The sequence below is a fragment of the Labeo rohita genome, chromosome 24, assembly GCF_022985175.1.
Source record: "Labeo rohita strain BAU-BD-2019 chromosome 24, IGBB_LRoh.1.0, whole genome shotgun sequence".
Taxonomy (NCBI): domain Eukaryota; kingdom Metazoa; phylum Chordata; class Actinopteri; order Cypriniformes; family Cyprinidae; genus Labeo; species Labeo rohita.
This window is the reverse complement of record NC_066892.1, coordinates 11518261-11536391: the sequence shown is the minus strand read 5'-3', so window position 1 is coordinate 11536391 and position 18131 is coordinate 11518261. Positions and strand designations below refer to the sequence as shown.

General features: G+C 32.6%; 1 protein-coding gene across 17 annotated transcripts in view; it reads right to left on the bottom strand.

Annotated features, from left to right (window-relative positions):
• Positions 1–18131, bottom strand: part of pde7a (phosphodiesterase 7A) — a 42975-nt gene that overhangs the window by 4406 nt on the left and 20438 nt on the right. For 4 of the 17 annotated variants that reach the window (XM_051098281.1, XM_051098292.1, XM_051098298.1 and 1 more), the window contains exons 2-11: positions 10602–10662; positions 7091–7135; positions 6532–6564; positions 5899–5988; positions 3724–3875; positions 3539–3602; positions 3251–3346; positions 1674–1774; positions 1458–1589; positions 1236–1327 (exon numbers count right to left, since the gene is read on the bottom strand). In XM_051098281.1, coding sequence (XP_050954238.1) covers positions 1236–1327; positions 1458–1589; positions 1674–1774; positions 3251–3346; positions 3539–3602; positions 3724–3875; positions 5899–5988; positions 6532–6564; positions 7091–7135; positions 10602–10662 — 866 coding nt within the window. Of the gene's footprint in view, positions 1–1235; positions 1328–1457; positions 1590–1673; positions 1775–3250; positions 3347–3538; positions 3603–3723; positions 3876–5898; positions 5989–6531; positions 6565–7090; positions 7136–10601; positions 10663–12889; positions 13322–18131 lie in introns of those variants that run through there. The other 13 variants (XM_051098284.1, XM_051098294.1, XM_051098289.1 and 10 more) reach the window with 7 other exon arrangements.

Sequence of the window (18131 nt, the reverse complement as noted above, 5' to 3'; positions counted from 1 at the left end):
GCCTAATAAATGTGTGTGTAATTATGCATATATAAATGCACACAAATTAATGTATATATTTAAGAAAAATACGTCATTTATATGCAAAATATTTTTATTTATAGATAATATGAATTATATAAAAATTATAATGAATATATACATTTTTAAATATTTTTTAAATATATACATGAACATGTTTGTATTTATATATACACATAATAATTACACACAGTACACACACATTTATTAGGCAGACTTAAACTTTTATTTTGTATGCGATTAATCACGATTAATCATTTGACACCCCTATTACATAATTCATTTTTATACATTGACATATAAACGAAAATATTAAAAACACACACACACATATATTAGTATTTATTTACGCAGAATTTTTATTGAATTTAATATAAAGTTCCAAATTTTGGATCTCTTTTTGTAACTCCATAAATCAGAAAAAAAAAAAAAAAAAAAAAAAAAAAAAAATTCACCATGTTTTTTATATTATTAAACGATTATAAAATTCATTTTTCAAAACAGGCTCATACTACATGAGAGACGAAATAAACTGAACAAAAGAAAAATGGTTAAGGTCATAAATTCCATAAATTTCCATTTTGTAAAAAAATTGTTAAAAATCACTTAGTTAAAAAATTATGATTATTTATATATTTTAATATAATTATCATTTGTAACACAATATGTTAATATACATTATAATATAAATATGTTAAGAATACTATAATCATGTTATTAAATATATTAAACTAATATTAATTTTGGTAACACTTAACAATATGGTGTCATTTGTTAACATTAGTTAATGTATTAACTTACATGAATGAACAATGAACAATACATCACAGTATTTATTCATTTTTGTTAGTTAATAAAAATACAGTTGTTCATTGTTAATTCATGTCAGTTCACAGCGCATTAACTAATGTTAACAAACACAACTGATTTTAATAAGCATTAGTAAATCCTGAAATAAACATTAAGATTAATAAATGCTGTAGAAATATTGTTCATTCTTAGTTTGTGTTAAATAATGCAGTTAACTAATGTTAACTAATGAACCTTATTATAAAGTGTTCCCATAATTTTTAATATTAATAATAATAATGGTATTAATATAATTTGATTTTGATGATTTTTCTTAAAGTCTTAAAGAGAGCTTTTTTGACGAAAAAGGAACAAAGACGTGTGGTGTAAGAAGACTTACTTAATATTAACAGAATGATACTAACCTGTCTTCCGCAGGAAGATGGGAAAAGAGTTCGGTCTCTCTGAGCAGACCCACTGCAGACCTCCAGTGATGGTTCTCCAGAACTGAGGTATTCTACACAGTGACACACACACGTCAGTGCTGATTGACTTTGACGTGTTTACAAATACAGCAATTTACTTAGAACATAAAGAGGATTGTGGAGCTAATGATGTGCTTAAATCCGACTGGATGGCGCTCTAACCCGGTACAAAGCTGCAAGGTAATGGTTGGTTTTGATGAGGAAAGGCTGGTTGACTCCAGGGTGGTCCAGATCGTGCGTGGCCGCGGCCAGCAACCCTAAGAGGATGTCGAATGATGTGAGGGACTGGGCGAGCTGTGAATACACACAAGTCTATAGGTAAGTCCACACGTAATCATTACAAATGAATTACTGTACATTTAATTCAGAGACAGTCACCTTGGGTTCTCTCAGGTAACAGTGCATGGCCTGGGTGACATCAGCAGCATGGACTGCATTATGGTAAGGGTTCTGATTGTGGTAGTCTTCTTGAACCAGAACTGAAAAGGACAACGATTAAAGTAATTCAACAAGATTAGTGCAGTCAGTATATTAGAGCAGAAGCTAATTGCTTAAATTGATGATGACAATAATCAAGAACTAATTTCATTATCAGTTAGCTGGAACACGTGCACGGTGGCACGCAGAACCTCCATAAGAGATGTTTACAGTATTGAAAATACATTTTTATTATAATAAATATTTTTTTTATAATAATAAAAAAGTATAAAAAGTATAAATTATGGAGGTCACATACCAACTCAAATTTGTGCAAAGTATAGAAGCACTTTAGATGCATAATTATTTTAATGTTTGATGATTAATGTAGTTCAGATATTCATCGCAACTTTTTACATTTTATTGATGTTCATGATGAAAATTATACCTCTTGTAAGTGTTATAAATTCATAACAATGTACAAGAAATGATTACAAGAAACAAGAATTTGCAAGAAATAATAAATAAGAAAAAGCTAGTATAACACAAAAATTACTAATAACAATTCTTAAATATTATAATATATTTTGTCATATATATATATATATATATATATATATATATTTTTTTTTTTTTTTTTTTTTTTAAATAAATATAATGTATTTAAATATAAATGTTTAATTTTTTTGTTTAACTTTTAATGGACGCTTAAAATTAATGAAAAGCTAAAATTACCCTAAAAGCAAGCCAATAAATAATAACAAAAATTAAATAAATAAATAATTAAATAAATAATAATAATAATAATCATAACAATAACCAAAAGTATACCACAAAAACTACTAATAACAATTATTAAATATTATATATTATGATTTTTTACTACTACTACTAATAATAATAATAATAACAATAACACATATTTTAAATACATATCATATCTTAATATATTTAAATATGAATGTTTAATAACATTTTTCTTAAACATTCAGTTGAGGTTTGAAATGAATGAAATTTGACTGAAATGTTACACAAGTAACAAGAAATAATAAGAAAAAGCTAAAATTACTCTAAAAGCAAGCTGATAAATAATAAAAATGATGATAATAACAACAACAACAACAACAACAACATCATTTAGTATATATATATATATATATATATATATATATATATATATATATATATATATATATATATATATATATATATATATATATATACATACACATACATACATACATACATACATACATACATACACACACTACTAATAACAATTATTAAATATTATAATAATATTAGTACATCTTGACTTTTTAACTTTTTAATTTTGAAAAATAAATAAAAAATAACTAATTTATATAGTTTTAAATAAACATAATATATTCATATATTTAAATAAAAACATTTTTTTTGTTGTTTTTTTTTTACATTCAATTGAATGAAATTTGACTAATAAAACTGCCTTTAAAATAATATTACTAAAAGAAAAAGAATCGTAGTTAATTCCAGCCATAAACATGAAAAACACTTACCTAAAAATCGACGCACTTTAACCATGTCTAACTGGAAGAGCTCGATGAGGCCATACTGGTTCAGCAAATGAAATGTCAAGAAGACAAGACTGTTTCCTTCAAAACAACAAGGAATATAAGAGGAATAATGAAAGTGCACCTCCACTACTCAACCAGCAGGTGGCAGTGTTGACCATAACTACATGTGGAGTGACTATATATACAATATGGCTTGCTATATCATAAGAAAAGCACAGCAAATCTCACACATACATAAATATGAAGATTCTTCAGAATCCAAATATTTACCATTTGTAAGTCTGTCAAAGAGGAATATATCAAAATTCCAGCTTCCAACCTTTTCAAGCATACACTGTGAGAAAAATTACAGTGAGAACAGATGAAAAAAAAAAATCAATAACTGATTTTGAAACCATACAAGTACAGAATATTCAACGTAAACCGAAACAAATCGTATGTTTGCGGTCCCACACCTTGGCCTGACCGCAGTAGTCCTCGTCCAGGATGTGGAGTGGGTTGAGGTGTGGCGCTCCTCGCAGCAGACGGGACGAAAGCAGGTGTCGCTGGAAACTAAAGAGCCTCCGGATTCTCCGAGCTGGAATCGACCCTGCTGACTCAGCACGGGCTGTACACAAACACACACACGAGAAAGAGGACATGGAAATTCCATGATGCAGAATGTCAGAGAAAATTTGTATCCTAATAAATAAGCTGAAATTGCTTTCAGATTTCAAGCTTTTAGTGTCTTGAGCTTTCGTTCTTGTCCAAATCCACCCCCAGCCCCACTGACTGGAACCCCTGCTGTTTAAAACTTTGGTTGCTATCGTTTGCAATTGTGCTGCTCAGGCAGCCTACACAAGACCAGTCCAAAGAGAGTCTTTAAAATGGTTTCATTTCACCACAACAAAAGAGCAATAAATCTTTTCATGTGCTAAATGTACAGCTGAAGCCTGAAGACAGAATCTGATGAATTATTTGACCAAAATAAGAGGGATCATACAAAACACGTTATTTTTTATTTAGTACTGACCTGAATAAGATATTTCACATAAAAGACATTTACATATAGTCCACAAGAGAAAATAAGAGTTGAATTTTTAAAAATGACCCTGTTCAAAAGTTTACATACACTTGATTCTTAATATAGTGTTGTTACCTGAATGATCCACAGATGTGTTTTTTTGTTTTGTGATAGTTGTTCATGAGTCCCTTGTTTGTCCTAAACTGTTAAACTGCCTGCTGTTCTTCAAAAAAAAAATCTTTTAGGTCACACAGCATTTTTGTGTGTTTGAACCCATTCCAACAATGACTATGATTTTGAGATCCATCTTTTCACACTGACAACATCTGAGGGACTCATATGCAACTACTACAGAAAGTTCAAACACTCACTGATGCTCCAGAAGGAAAAACAATGCATAAAGTGCCAGGGGTGAAAAGTTTTGAACAGTCAAAGTGTGTACTTTTTTTATTTTGCCTAAACATTTTTTTTTATTTAATACTGCCCTTAAGAAGCTTCAGAAGATACTTACATGTTCCCCAGAAGAAAAAATCAGTTACACTTACCCTGATCTTCAAATTCAAAAGTTTTCACCCCCTGGCTTTTAATGCATCGTATTTCCTTCTGGAGCATCAGTGAGTGTTTGAACCTTCTGTATTAGTTGCATATGAGTCCCTCAGCTGTCCTCAGTGTGAAAAGATGGATCTCAAAATCATGCAGTTATTGTTGGAAAGGGTTCATATACACAAAAATGCTGAAAAAACACAGAATTTGTGGGACCTGGACTTTTCTGGATTTTTTTTGAAAGATTTTTCTGAAGAACAGCTTGCAGTTTAACTGTTCAGGACAAACAAGGGACTCATGAACAATCAAGTGTTAATCAAGTGTATGTAAACTTTTGAACAGGGCCATTTTTACAAATTTAACTATTATTTTCTCTGGACTACATGTAAACGTCTTTTATGTGAAATATCTTATTCAGGTCAGTAGTAAATTAAAAATAACATGCATTTTGTATGATCCCTTTTATTTTGGTAAAATAATTAACATTTTGGAGATTCTGCAGGGTGTATGCAAACTTTTGACTTCAACTGTACGTACACTGAATTCAGCTTGCCCACACTGATAGACAGAGGGACTATGAGAATTGGTGAAAATGTTTTAAAATAATTAGGCTAGAATATATTAACAGGATAAGAAATAAAACGGTGAACGAAAAGCACTACTTAAAGGGATAGCCCATCCAAAAATGAAAATTCTGTCATTAATTACTCACCCTCATGTCGTTCCAAACCTGTAAGACCTTCGTTCGTCTTTGGAACACAAATTAAGATTAAGGTTTTAATGAAATCCGAGAGCTTTCTGACCCTGCATATACAGCAACACAACTGACACGTTAAAGGCCTAGAAAAGTAGTAAGAAGGTAAGAAAGCTCTTGGATTTCATCAAAAATATCTTAGATTTTGTTCCAAAGATAAACAAAGGTCTTACAGGTCTGGAACGACATGAGGGTGAGTAATTAATAACAGAATTTCCATTTTTGGGTGAACTATTCCTTTAAACGTATTCAACACCCATGGAGAAAATGACTTCCCTGTTGCACCACACAGAGATAGGAATGCGTGCGAGCTCTGAATTGGGTACTTACAGTGCAAAGTGCGGAAATCGACGCCCAGGTACGGGTGCGAGCCTCTTCGTTCAGGTTCAAAGCCTACCTGACTTCTCACTCTCACATCTCCTAGAAGGCATCAACACACAAGTCCTCAAGAGATTTGTTAGCACACGCAACATTCAGCAGGTTACAGGCCTGGATACAGGGGGGGCAGAGAGACAGACATATACACACACACCGCCGATGGATGGGGAAAAGGGGAGGACAGGGAACAGACCATGCACGGCCATGCCAGAGGGACTTATGCATTAGTATTCAGACGGCTAGGAGCAAAGGAGGACGCATGGAAGAAAGACAAGCTTGTGCTTCAGCCCAGGACAGAATGGAGAGGAAATCAGAGGGACTTCAACGAGGCTGGCCAAAGCTCTAAAGTCACATCTGTTAAAAAGTCATTCAATAGGCCTTTTCATCAAACTCTGGCTGTGTGTGTGTGTATTTGCATGGAGAGGGAAGAAGGAGGGGGGACGCGTAAACTTTTACTGAGTAATGGCAGCCTCCAACATGTCAGTCACTACTGATTGGAGTTCATGTGCAGTAAAAAAGTAGTCAACGTGTAAATAAGTCAATAAACAAATAATAAAACAGCCTCCCACCAGTATATTTACTTACTTGAAAACAGCTGTTTGAATATTACACAAGCTCCTATCAAAATACCAAAACTGTGAATTACAATTACATAAAAAACACGATTCAAATGAATCAAAAAAGACAAACATGAGTTTTAAAACGAAACACAACAACAAAAAAGCAATCACAGAGTCGGAACGACCGTACAAGAGTGTAGCACAATGTCAACGCATGCAACAGACAAATAAGACCAAAAAAAAAAAAAAAAAAACAAAAACACAAAACAGACGGAAGCTATTCGGACATGCAGAAGAAAAAGCCGCGGAGCTCGAGGAAGCAAGACCACATCCAAATTATGGAACCAAAAGTGCGCTCTCGTCTTCTGTTTTGCCGTCAAACCTCTCATATGCAACCAGAACTCATCTCCTGACCCACAAGTAGTATTAGAAGACATTTTAACGTGAGAAATGCCACTGATTAGACTGTGCCCACTGACGCAGGTCTTTAAGGAGGAATGGTGTGGAAAAGTTATTAAAGGGGAAAAGGCCGTGAAAGCGAGTGAGCGGGTTTGTCTCTCCTGGTGAGATGTGTTGGTTCATACCTGGTGTAAACACGAATGAGGGTTTGATTGTTTTGTTTGTCACAGCTTAAAAACAAAACAAAAAAAGAAATTACGATCAAATATTAGGGTTAGCTTCACTAGGTTTTTGGCTACATGCTTGAGGAGGAGGTGATGTTACTGAACGTCTAGAGACTCAGTTATTGATTTGAGTTGTTATGATGTTCTAGCAGATTGCTAAATCATGGTACAGTGACAGAAAGCAAAGCAGTCAGTGTGATTCTGATGTGATGAACTAGTCTGACTGTAAATGCCCAAAAGTTCACCCAAAAATGAAAATTCGGTCATTAACTTGCGTGAACATGAGTCGAAGACTTGACTTGAAGAAATTGTTGAATAAAGTTGTTATTTTGTCTATGGGAAAAGTATTTCCGTAGCTTCATAAAATTAAGGTTTAGTCACTGATGTCACATGGACTATTTTGACGATGTCCTTACTGCCTTTCAGGGCCTTGAATGTTAGTTGCATTGCTGTCTATACAGTGTCAGAAAGCTCTCAGATTTCATAAAAAAAAATATCTTAATTTGTGTTCCAAAGATGAACGAAGGTCTTACAGGTTTGGAACGACATGAGGGTGAGTAATTAATGACAGAATTTTCATTTTTGGGGGAACTATCCCTTTAATGAACATGTGGAATCACCACATTCTTAGGACATTGTTGTGTAAAATCTCTGACAGCACAGATCATGGGCCTCATGTATAAAATTTACGTAGGTTTCACCCCAAACGCATTCGAAATGCACAAATACTGAAATTCTGCCCAATATGATATTCTGAGAATTATTTTCACATTATGGCTCATGCACGGCTAACAAGTCTATACAATATTTTTAAAAAAACAAGTAAAAAAAACACTCTAGAAATGATTGTTATATGCACATGGCCGTACATCTCCGACTTGCCAAGTGCTCTCAAAGGGTTGCATTTTTGCCATAAACTATGGAGTGCAATAATGCCCGCCAACGTTTTTTCCCCATTCATTTTTCCCATAAGGATTTTCAAAAAGTCTTTGTTAAAAGCCATGTACCAAGCCAACTAGCTGCAACATTAAAAACGGGCTTGAAGGGATAGTTCATCCAAAAATAAAGAAATTTCCCTATGATTTATTCACCCTTAAGCCATCCTAGGTGTATATGACTTTCTTCGTTCAGATGAATACAATCGGAGTTATGTTAAAAAATTTCCTGGCTCTTCCAAGCTTTATGAAAGCAGTGAATGGGTGTTGAGATTTGTGACCCTGGACCACAAAACCAATCATAAAAAGTCAATTTTTTAAAACTGAGTTTTATACAAGCTGAATAAAAATAAGCTTTCCATTGGTGTATGTATGGTTTGTTAAGATATGTATGGTTTGTTAAGTACAATATTTGGCTGAAATACAACTACTTGAAAATCTGGAATATGAGGGAAAAAAAAAAATCTAAATATTGAGAAAATCGCCTTTAAAGTTGTCCAAATTAAGTTCTTAGCAATGCCTACTACTAATCAAAAATTAACTTTTGATACATTTACAGTAGGAAATTTACAAAATATCTTAATGGAACACGATCTTTACTTAATATCCTGATTTTTGGCATAAAAGAAAAATCAATAATTTTGACCCATACAATGTATTGTTGGCTACTTATGACTGATTTTATGGTCCAGGGTCACATTTTGTAGTCCAATAAGTTTTGTTCACACCAATAGAAAACCAGTCTCCTCTCGGCTTATATCAAAATCCTCAAACCGTTTTTTTTTTTTTTTATAACACATCCTCATTTTGTACTTCTAATTTGTGACCAGTGTTTTGTTTTGCTCTCTCCACTACACTTCCGCATTCATCACTTTTCACCGGCGCTTATACAACTCCTATGTCATCCGCTGGAACGCCACTCTCTCATGAACGCACTTGTGACAGTTGGTTAGAGATTTAAGCTTACAAAGCTTTAAATATGGATATTTTTCTTACACAAATGCATCGATTAGCTTCATAAGGTCTTTGTTAACCCTCAGGAGCCTTTTTATGATGGATGGATGCACTTTATTGGACTTCAAAATCTCAACACCCATTCACTGCCATTATAAAGCTTGTAAGGGACAGGTCATTTTTTTTACAATAACCCTGATTGTATTCGTCTGAAAGAAGAAAGTCATATACACCAAGCATGGCTTGAGGGTGAATAAATCGTGCTAATTTTCATTTTTGGGTGAACTATTCCTTTAAATGAGGAGAAACAACTACAATCCCATGAAGCATTGTGAATGACATAAATTAAAATTACTAGTGACATTTAAAGCTATTCATTTAAAATTGTTAATTATATTTTTTTCAGAACACATGGATTCCCTACAAGCTTTTTTGGCATGATCTGCTGGTCATAACTCTCTGATTGGTGGAATTTTCTGCACAGCATCATGGGTAATGTAGTCTTTCACCGTGAATTCCACTGGTTTACAATTATTTTTGAAATGAATTGAAATAATGCAATGACTTCAATAAAAGAACATATCACCGATTAATAATAAAGGCTTTCAACAAGTCTGTCTCAGGTTTATAAATGTAAAAAATATGTTTTTACTTTTAAACCAGCTGTTGCACTTTATTACTATCCGTTTAAATTACAAAAATAAAAACTAAAAAATACCCAACAGCAGGTGATAATTATCCAATAATGGCTAATATCTATAAATAAAAACTACTAATTAACATTAAAAATACTGATTTTAGCATATAGATGCCAAAACCTGCACAAAGTTCACTTTACAAATCCCAGTTAGCACAAAAACGTGTGTAAAATAAATGTTTTATTGCATTTTGCCATCCATACACGTGACACTGTTGTGTCTCACAATACTAAAAAACTAGAATAAAAATGATACAGGCTGTAAATTTAACGTGTGGTGATAAGAGAGATGATGAACTGCAATAAAACTTCTTTTAATCACCATCTCAACTTTAGTTTTCCCATAAAATGCATACTTAGAAACAAGATCAATTTACCCCTGAAATCAAAAATTCTTAACACGAACAATGACTAAGCATAAACCTAAGCTGGTTTCTAAATTAATCCAACATGGAACTATGTAAGCGCTCTTCGATGTGCATTTTGTTCATACGCAACGTTTAAACATCAGGCCGTGTCAGATCTTTTAGTGCTGTCCTATGAAGTCAAAAGGCGAACAGATAAAACTCTTGGAGGTCCCTGGGGTCAGCAATCAGGCCGAGTCGGGGCTTGATAAGTATTAAATCAAAGGAAAATTCAGGGAAACGCTAAGCAATTCCCAGCTGAGGAATGACTTAAGCTGTGGATGTAATGAAGAGATTATCAGAGGCTTTTTGACTGATGGTTGAGGCTCTCCATCCTCTCTGTTACACAATCTGTGTTATAATGTGCTGCGCTCGGTAACTTCCAGTGCAGAGCGGTACATCTACCCTGTGTCTGAATTTGTTTACAGGTTGAGTGTGTGTGAGTGTGTGTGCGTGCATTAGGCAGGGAAGATGATGCTTACCTAGCATGCGAATATACAGAGCGGTTTGATCAGAGCTGTCATAGGAGATTGCTCCGCGTCTCTGCGGGGGAAGAGATGCAGACGAACGTCAGTATTTGCATTTACTCAAACACGCGGGAAAAACTCATATACAAGCCAAATGCTCAGCAGTGGATATTCAAATAAGGCTCAAACAACACCACCACATCGACTTCAAGAAAGAATATCAGCTCATAATGGTTCTGTATTGCATATTTTCTTTTAGAAACCTGTCAGATTTTGTTCTGTTTGGAAGCTTCTGATGAAAACCAATAATTGTAAATATGCTTTAGTATTAAACATTACTAAACAGAGTCAATGGGATTTTAAAAGGGAAAAGGCGAATAGAGATGTCTTTCAAGCACACATATAAACCTAAATCCAAAGAAGAACGAATAATCCTGAAAACAACTTGCAAGAAGAGAAAGCTTTCGATGAAGTACCTTGGAGTACAACTCAAAAATATAATGATAAATAGTAATCATTCATCATTTAATTCTGAAATATTTATATGCTATTAAACACACTTAGGATTAATTAACATCTGTAATTATGCTATTGAATACACTTGGGAACACAGAGATATCAAGTCTGTTTGATATCAATGATCTGATAATTTTATATTTATATTATTTTATAAAATCCTAAAAAATAATTTATATTAAAACACTATTATTTTTTTAAATAAAAAAAAAGCATTAATTAAATGTAATCACTTAAAATAAGAAATAACCAATGCAACATTAAGTACAGTATAAAAAAAAACATAAAACCAGCATTAATTAATATCTATAAATATGCTATTGAACACACATTGGAATGCAGAGATATCAAGTCTGTCAGATATCAATAGTATGATAATTATATTATATTTATATTATTAAAAAAAAAGGATAAATGACTGATATTAAAATACTATTATTTTGTTTAAATAAAAACAAACAAATTAAATTCACATAAAATAAAAAATACCCATTGCAATATTAAAAAGTACAGTATGAAAAATACATAATATCATGGTATAACAAAGTGCCATAACACCAGCATTAATTAATATCTATAAATGTGCTATTGAACAATTAATAGATAAGAAATGGGAAGGCAGCGATATCAAGTCTGTCAGATATCAATAACATGAAAATGATTTCATATTTATATTATTTAAAAAAAAAAAAAAAAAAAAAACTGATAAATGACTGATATTAAAATACTGTATTTTGGTTAAATAAATAAAAAGCACATATTAAATTAAATCACTTAAAATAAAGAAAAACCCATCACATTAAAAAATGCAGTATGAAAAACACATAATATCACCAACATTAATTAATATCTATAAATATGCATTAGTAATGCACAAATATTAAAAATCTGGCCGATATGGCTAATCCAATAATTATCTTATTTTTCTACTGTAAAAATTGATAAATGGCAGATACTACAATACAGTATTATTTGTCTAAAATAAAAACAGCATAAATTAATGCTAATAAAAAAAAAACATAATAAAATCCTGATAAATTACAGATATTAAAATACTGCATTATTTTGTTTAAATAAATAAAAAATAACAGCATAAATTCAATTCAATTGCTTAAAATAAGGAATACATATCACATTAAAAAAAGCACAACATTGAAAAATACATAATATCATGGAATAACAAAATGCCATAACACGAACCATTAATATAGCACCATTAATTAATATCTATAAATATGCTCAAACATATTTAGGCATGTATAGATATTAAAAGTCAATTATTTAGTTAAATAATTATTTTATATTTACATTACTCAAAAACTGAAAATTGTCAGATATGAAAACACTGTACTATTTTATCTAAAAAAATTTAAATAAACAGTAGAAATTTAATTTAATAATTTAAAAAGTGAATATGTATCACAACATTAACATAGCATGAAAAAATAGATATTCATTTTGAGATTTTCTAATATTTTACAAACCATGCACAACTAAAAATCTAATACATTAATAATGCATCCTTAAACACACAAAATAAATAAAAAAAAATTGAAGTATTTTTATTTTTTAATTAATTTTCACTAAAGTGATCATGCAAAGAAAAGAGTGCGTAACTATATCTATATAGTCCTATATCTCTAAATACCTCTTACTTGAGTTACTTGCCAATCTTTGACTGAAAAACTCAATCCCGCTACAATCATGTGAGAGAAACGCACATGCTGAAGGGCTGAACGTGAGCTCAACTCTGTTAGCAGCCCAGCCTCCAGTGCACACACACTCACATTGCAATTTCCCAGCAGCAGGAGGAAGCTGAAGCGGAGAAGCCTGCTTCACTGAATTAAACCTGCATCATCTGTCCAGTGTAATCTGCTCTCCTGTCCATTACGCTTCAACACTGGGCCATTCAGAGATTAATTCAAGAACAGACACTTGCACCGCTGCTCATTATGCAGACGCCAGTGTGATTGGCCGTCCCAGAACGGTGGGCGGAGCTTTCTATGACCGCAGCACTCGAAAGAGGCCTTTGTGTGCCGAACACATAGTTTCCGTACTCGTTGTTTCTTAAAGGTAGCAAAAGCTTATTTTTTAAGATGTTACAGACTGCTAGCACAAAACACAAGTAGGGGACAGCATAAGGACTATGTAAGAGGACTTGCTGAACACATCCACCTTTCGCTGTCGTATTTTCTTTGTTTCTGGCAAGTACTCATCTATGTGAACTCAAAAAAAAAAAAAAAAACACAAGGGGATCCTTTGGAGGAGATGATGAGGAGAAAGGGCTGTGAAACCACAAGACCTGGCACGTCTTGTGCCGTCACAGACCCAAAAAGAAGCTGTACATACGCAGACAAAGACAGGCACTTGAGCGCAGCTTTTAGATGGCTGGTCAGGGTGTCCCCAGATGGCATACAATTCAGTCTCTGACGTCAATGGACTGAACCAATTTGCATACTTGATTTTTATCCATTAACAGCCCTCTCGCGCCTCGAGCCTCTGCCCAATAAAACTGCAAAAGCACAAAACTAGGGCTGTTGCTAAAGATGGGCGATACTAGCCAAAGAACATCTCAGCCTTGTGACAATATCTCAGCATTTGTGTTCTGGTTTTCCGTCAAATTTTTCCATACAGCAAATGTTGCCACAGTTAATGCAAGTAAAAAAAAAAAAAAAAAAAAAAAAAAAAAAAAATTAACAAGGTCTTAATAAAAATATTAATAATATAAAAAAAATAAAAAATAAAATATATATATATTATAAAAATTTATATATATAAAATTAGCATTTTATATTTATGTATATATATATATATATATAAATAAAATGCAAATTATATACAGTATTAATGCAAATTAATATAATTTTTTATTACACCTTTATTTGTTATATATATACATATATATATATATATATATATATAAATAAATGTACACACACACATTTGTATATTAATACTAATAATAAAAATATTAATAATAATCAGTATATTTAATATTTATGTATATACAATTTACATACAAATTATATTATGAATTAATTAATTACCTGTATAAATACAGTACCTGTATTTATACACACACACACAATTTGTATAAATTATATCATTTTTATATTACATCAGTATTTGTATAATATACATAAAAAAACACAAATAATTGTATTTATTAAATAAATACTCTTCTTACAAAAATGAATCTATCTATCCATCTATCTATCATGATTTAATACCTCAGCAAAGTAAAAAGATGATTTTAGCACAATATGTTCATGTAATCCTGTGGCAAGTGCATTTATTAAAAATAAAAGACAGAGGGTCTGGTAATCTGCAGGCGGGCATTATTCGCTCAGGGTATTAACGTTGCTGGAGGCCAGTCTGCAGTTTGAGAGGCAAACAGGTCTTAACTGATGGCAGTGCTTTGAGTTAAGTTAATAACCACGGGAACAGATGAACTGTAAAACTGCTAAGTGAATATACAGGCTACAAAAACAACTGCACCTTGCAGTAACCCTCACATGACATTTTGACATCCCCTATCCATAACAACCATCATCAGGCCGGTGAAAAATGAGACTCGAGTCATCCGCTATTGCCGCGACAGTATTTTAGTATCAACAAACTCAGTGTTTACACACATTACTTGGTGTTTTTGCGTGTGAGTAATTTCTACCAGGGGGCTGAGCGGGGCATGACAAACCACCCAGCCGTGCCCATATGGGCTCAGCACACGAGCGGCATCAGCGCAGCCGGACACGGAGGGGGAACGGAGGAGTTGAATTTCTTGGAGAGAACAACGCCACTCGCACGCCAGCGAGGCGTGACGATCTGTGCTGTTTTGCTGACTTTCAGCGAGCTGGCCAAAACAAGAACTAATAGAAAATTGTAATAACAAAAATAAAAATCGGGAATTCAGCAGAAAAGATTAAAAAAAATATTTTAGGTAGGCTGATTTTAAATTTATCTCTAAACAGTTCCCTGAATTCAGCTCACAACAGACAAAAACAAACATCAGTCTTCACTCATCCTGTCATGGAAACTTTTTATCCACAACAGACTGCAAATCATTTTTTTGAGAGCAGCTCAATTTTAGCACAACTGCACAACTGTAAAGTATAAAAGCATTAATAAAAAATGAAAAAAAGGCTTTCAGTTTACTTTTTTTAACTTAATTCGTTAAAAAAAAAAATAACCTGATTAAAATATTTTAACGCAATTAACGTGCTGACCCCGCTCCCAGACCTGTACGTCATCTTATATTTCATATAGTTGAACGTTAACAAATATGATGCAGGGCAACAACTCCACAATCGCAGGTATGGCCTAAAATTTAAGATATTGGTGCAAAAAATGTCCCTGTATGCGTTTTGTCTCATACATATATGTACATATATATGTATGTGTGTGTGTATATATATATATATATATATATATATATATATATATATATATCACACGGGCAGCAAGAGCAATATGACACAAATTCGGATTTTGTCTTGATCTATCACAAGCTTAAATGTGATTTTATACAACAGTTCAGTAAATAAGAAGTTGTTATTGTGTTATATTTGAAACAATTTTAGAGAACATATTACCTTTGAAGTCATAGCAGAATTGTTACGTGCCTCCGAGCAACACAGCTGTGTTTAGTTTCTAAATGAATCCACGTCTTGAACGAATCATGTGAACAAATGATTCAAAAGCCGATTCATAAAGTGAGCCATTTACTTAATTCCTGAAGGAATCAGCCATTTGAACGAATCGAATGAGTGAATGACTCATAAAGACATTTATCACCACCTGCTGGCAGGTTTAGTTGTTTATAGTCATATTTAGAGTATCATTTCATAAAAAAAAAAAAAAAAAGAAATGACTCACCCTCATGTCATTTCAAACCTTTCTTTTGTGGAACATGAAAAAAGGTATTTTAAAGACTGCTGATAACAAAGCTGTTTTGGTTACCAATGACTTTCATCAAAAAATACTGATGTTTCTTAAATTACCTTCTTTTATGTTCTATAGTTTACGTTAGACTGTTGCAGCCTAAATGTTTGTGTGTAATAAGTTCTATGTTGAATCAAATAAAATATTTCTTTCTAAAGCTACTTTGTAATGTCTACTTGACACTTTCTCATTTAACACAAAAATAGCTTTAAATAATCTTTTGTGGGTATTTTCAGTCACATTTATTTTGCGATTATTTACATTAATTAATCGAAACATCATGTAATCCACTGACAGCCCTAAGTGAAAATAATAAACAATGAAAACTTCATAATTAGATAAAACACAAAATGAAAGCTATTAATACATTTATAAATATATTTTTTAAAAATGTCCATTAAAGGGTTAAAGACGTTTACATGTACCTTATTAACTAGTACAGTGTATAAAACACTAATAATATGTGACCCTGGACCACTAACCAGTCTTAAATAGCACGGGTATATTTGTAGCAATAGCCAAAAATACATTGTATGGGTCAAAATTATAGATTTTTCTTTTATGCCAAAAATCATTAGGATATTAAGTAAAGATCATGTTCCATGAAGATATTTTGTACATTTCCGACCGTAAATATATTAAAACTTAATTTTTGATTTGTAACATGCATTGCTAAGAACTACATTTGGACAACTTTAAAGACGATTTTCTCAATATTTTGATTTTTTCAGATTCCAGATTTTCAAACGGCTATATCTCAGCCAAACATTGTCCTATCCAAACAAACCATACATCATTGGAAGCTTATTTATTCAGCTTTCAGATGATGTATAAATCTCAATCTCAGAAAAATTGACCCTTATGACTGGTTTTGTGGTCCAGGGTCACATATTCTGACGTAGATACTGCAGCTCACAATGAACCTCAATCTAGATTTTTGGGCAAAATATATACTCTAAAACACGTACATCTGACAATTAACTTCTTGTAAAGAGTTTTAAAGGATGAAAAAGTACAAGATCTAGTAGTACAAGTAGTAAGACCAGACCAGCATGGGTGGGTGTGTATTAATCAAGACATACTGTAACTAAATGAGACTTAATTTCGACTCCATACTTACCCTAGTCTGCTAGCCAAAGCCAAACTCAGACCAACTTTTGAACAGAATACAGTGGAAAAAATTAGTAAAATGTGTTAAATGGAGCAGAGAGTATTGGACTTTCAATTTAAAGGAATAGTTCACCAAAAATGATGTCACATGGACTATTCTAACGATGTCCTTACTACCTTTCTGGGCCTTGAACATGTCAGTTGCGTTGCTGTCTATGCAAGGTCAAAAAGCTCTCAGATTTCATCAAAAATATCTTTATGTTCCATAAAGGTTTGGAACGACACGAGGGTGATTATTAACAGAATTTTCATTTTTGGGTGAACTATCTCTTTAAGATAAACATTTAAAAACATGTTAAAAATGTATTAGACCAAATACTAAATAATCCAATGCACTACCAGTAGTAGCAGCACTACTACAACTACTGTTTATTCATACTACAGTTTCTCTAAAATATGCATTTCAATTGCAAAAATCGAACCAGATTATGTTCCGTCTCATTTATAATAGGTCAAAAGTTTCTTAGTCATCTAAACACTGTCGCGTCTGTCTGACACGAGACTCTCCATAGCCTCAGGCGAACCTGAAACTCAAACCCACCCAGCTAGTTTGTTCAACAACTCATTCTTTTATGTGTCATTCATGTTTCTTAAATACCTCATTGAGACATCACATTCAGCTAAACTATTTAGACGATCAACATCTCGCGTCTCAAAAATGCATGCGGTCACGCCTATTTCACCATGATACCAGGCATTTGAAATGCAAATTAATGGCTTCGTCTAATCATAATAAAACAACGCACATTCTCATGACTGGACAAGCAGTCAAGAAAATAAGATCTACACAAAAGAACATTTATCTACAATGACATAAAAGCAAAACATTCCATATTTTATCTCTTAGAATGAATCCTGGGAGTGTTAACTCTGTTTAGAAGATGGACTATTGTGATACGTTTGGTTTCACAATGCGGA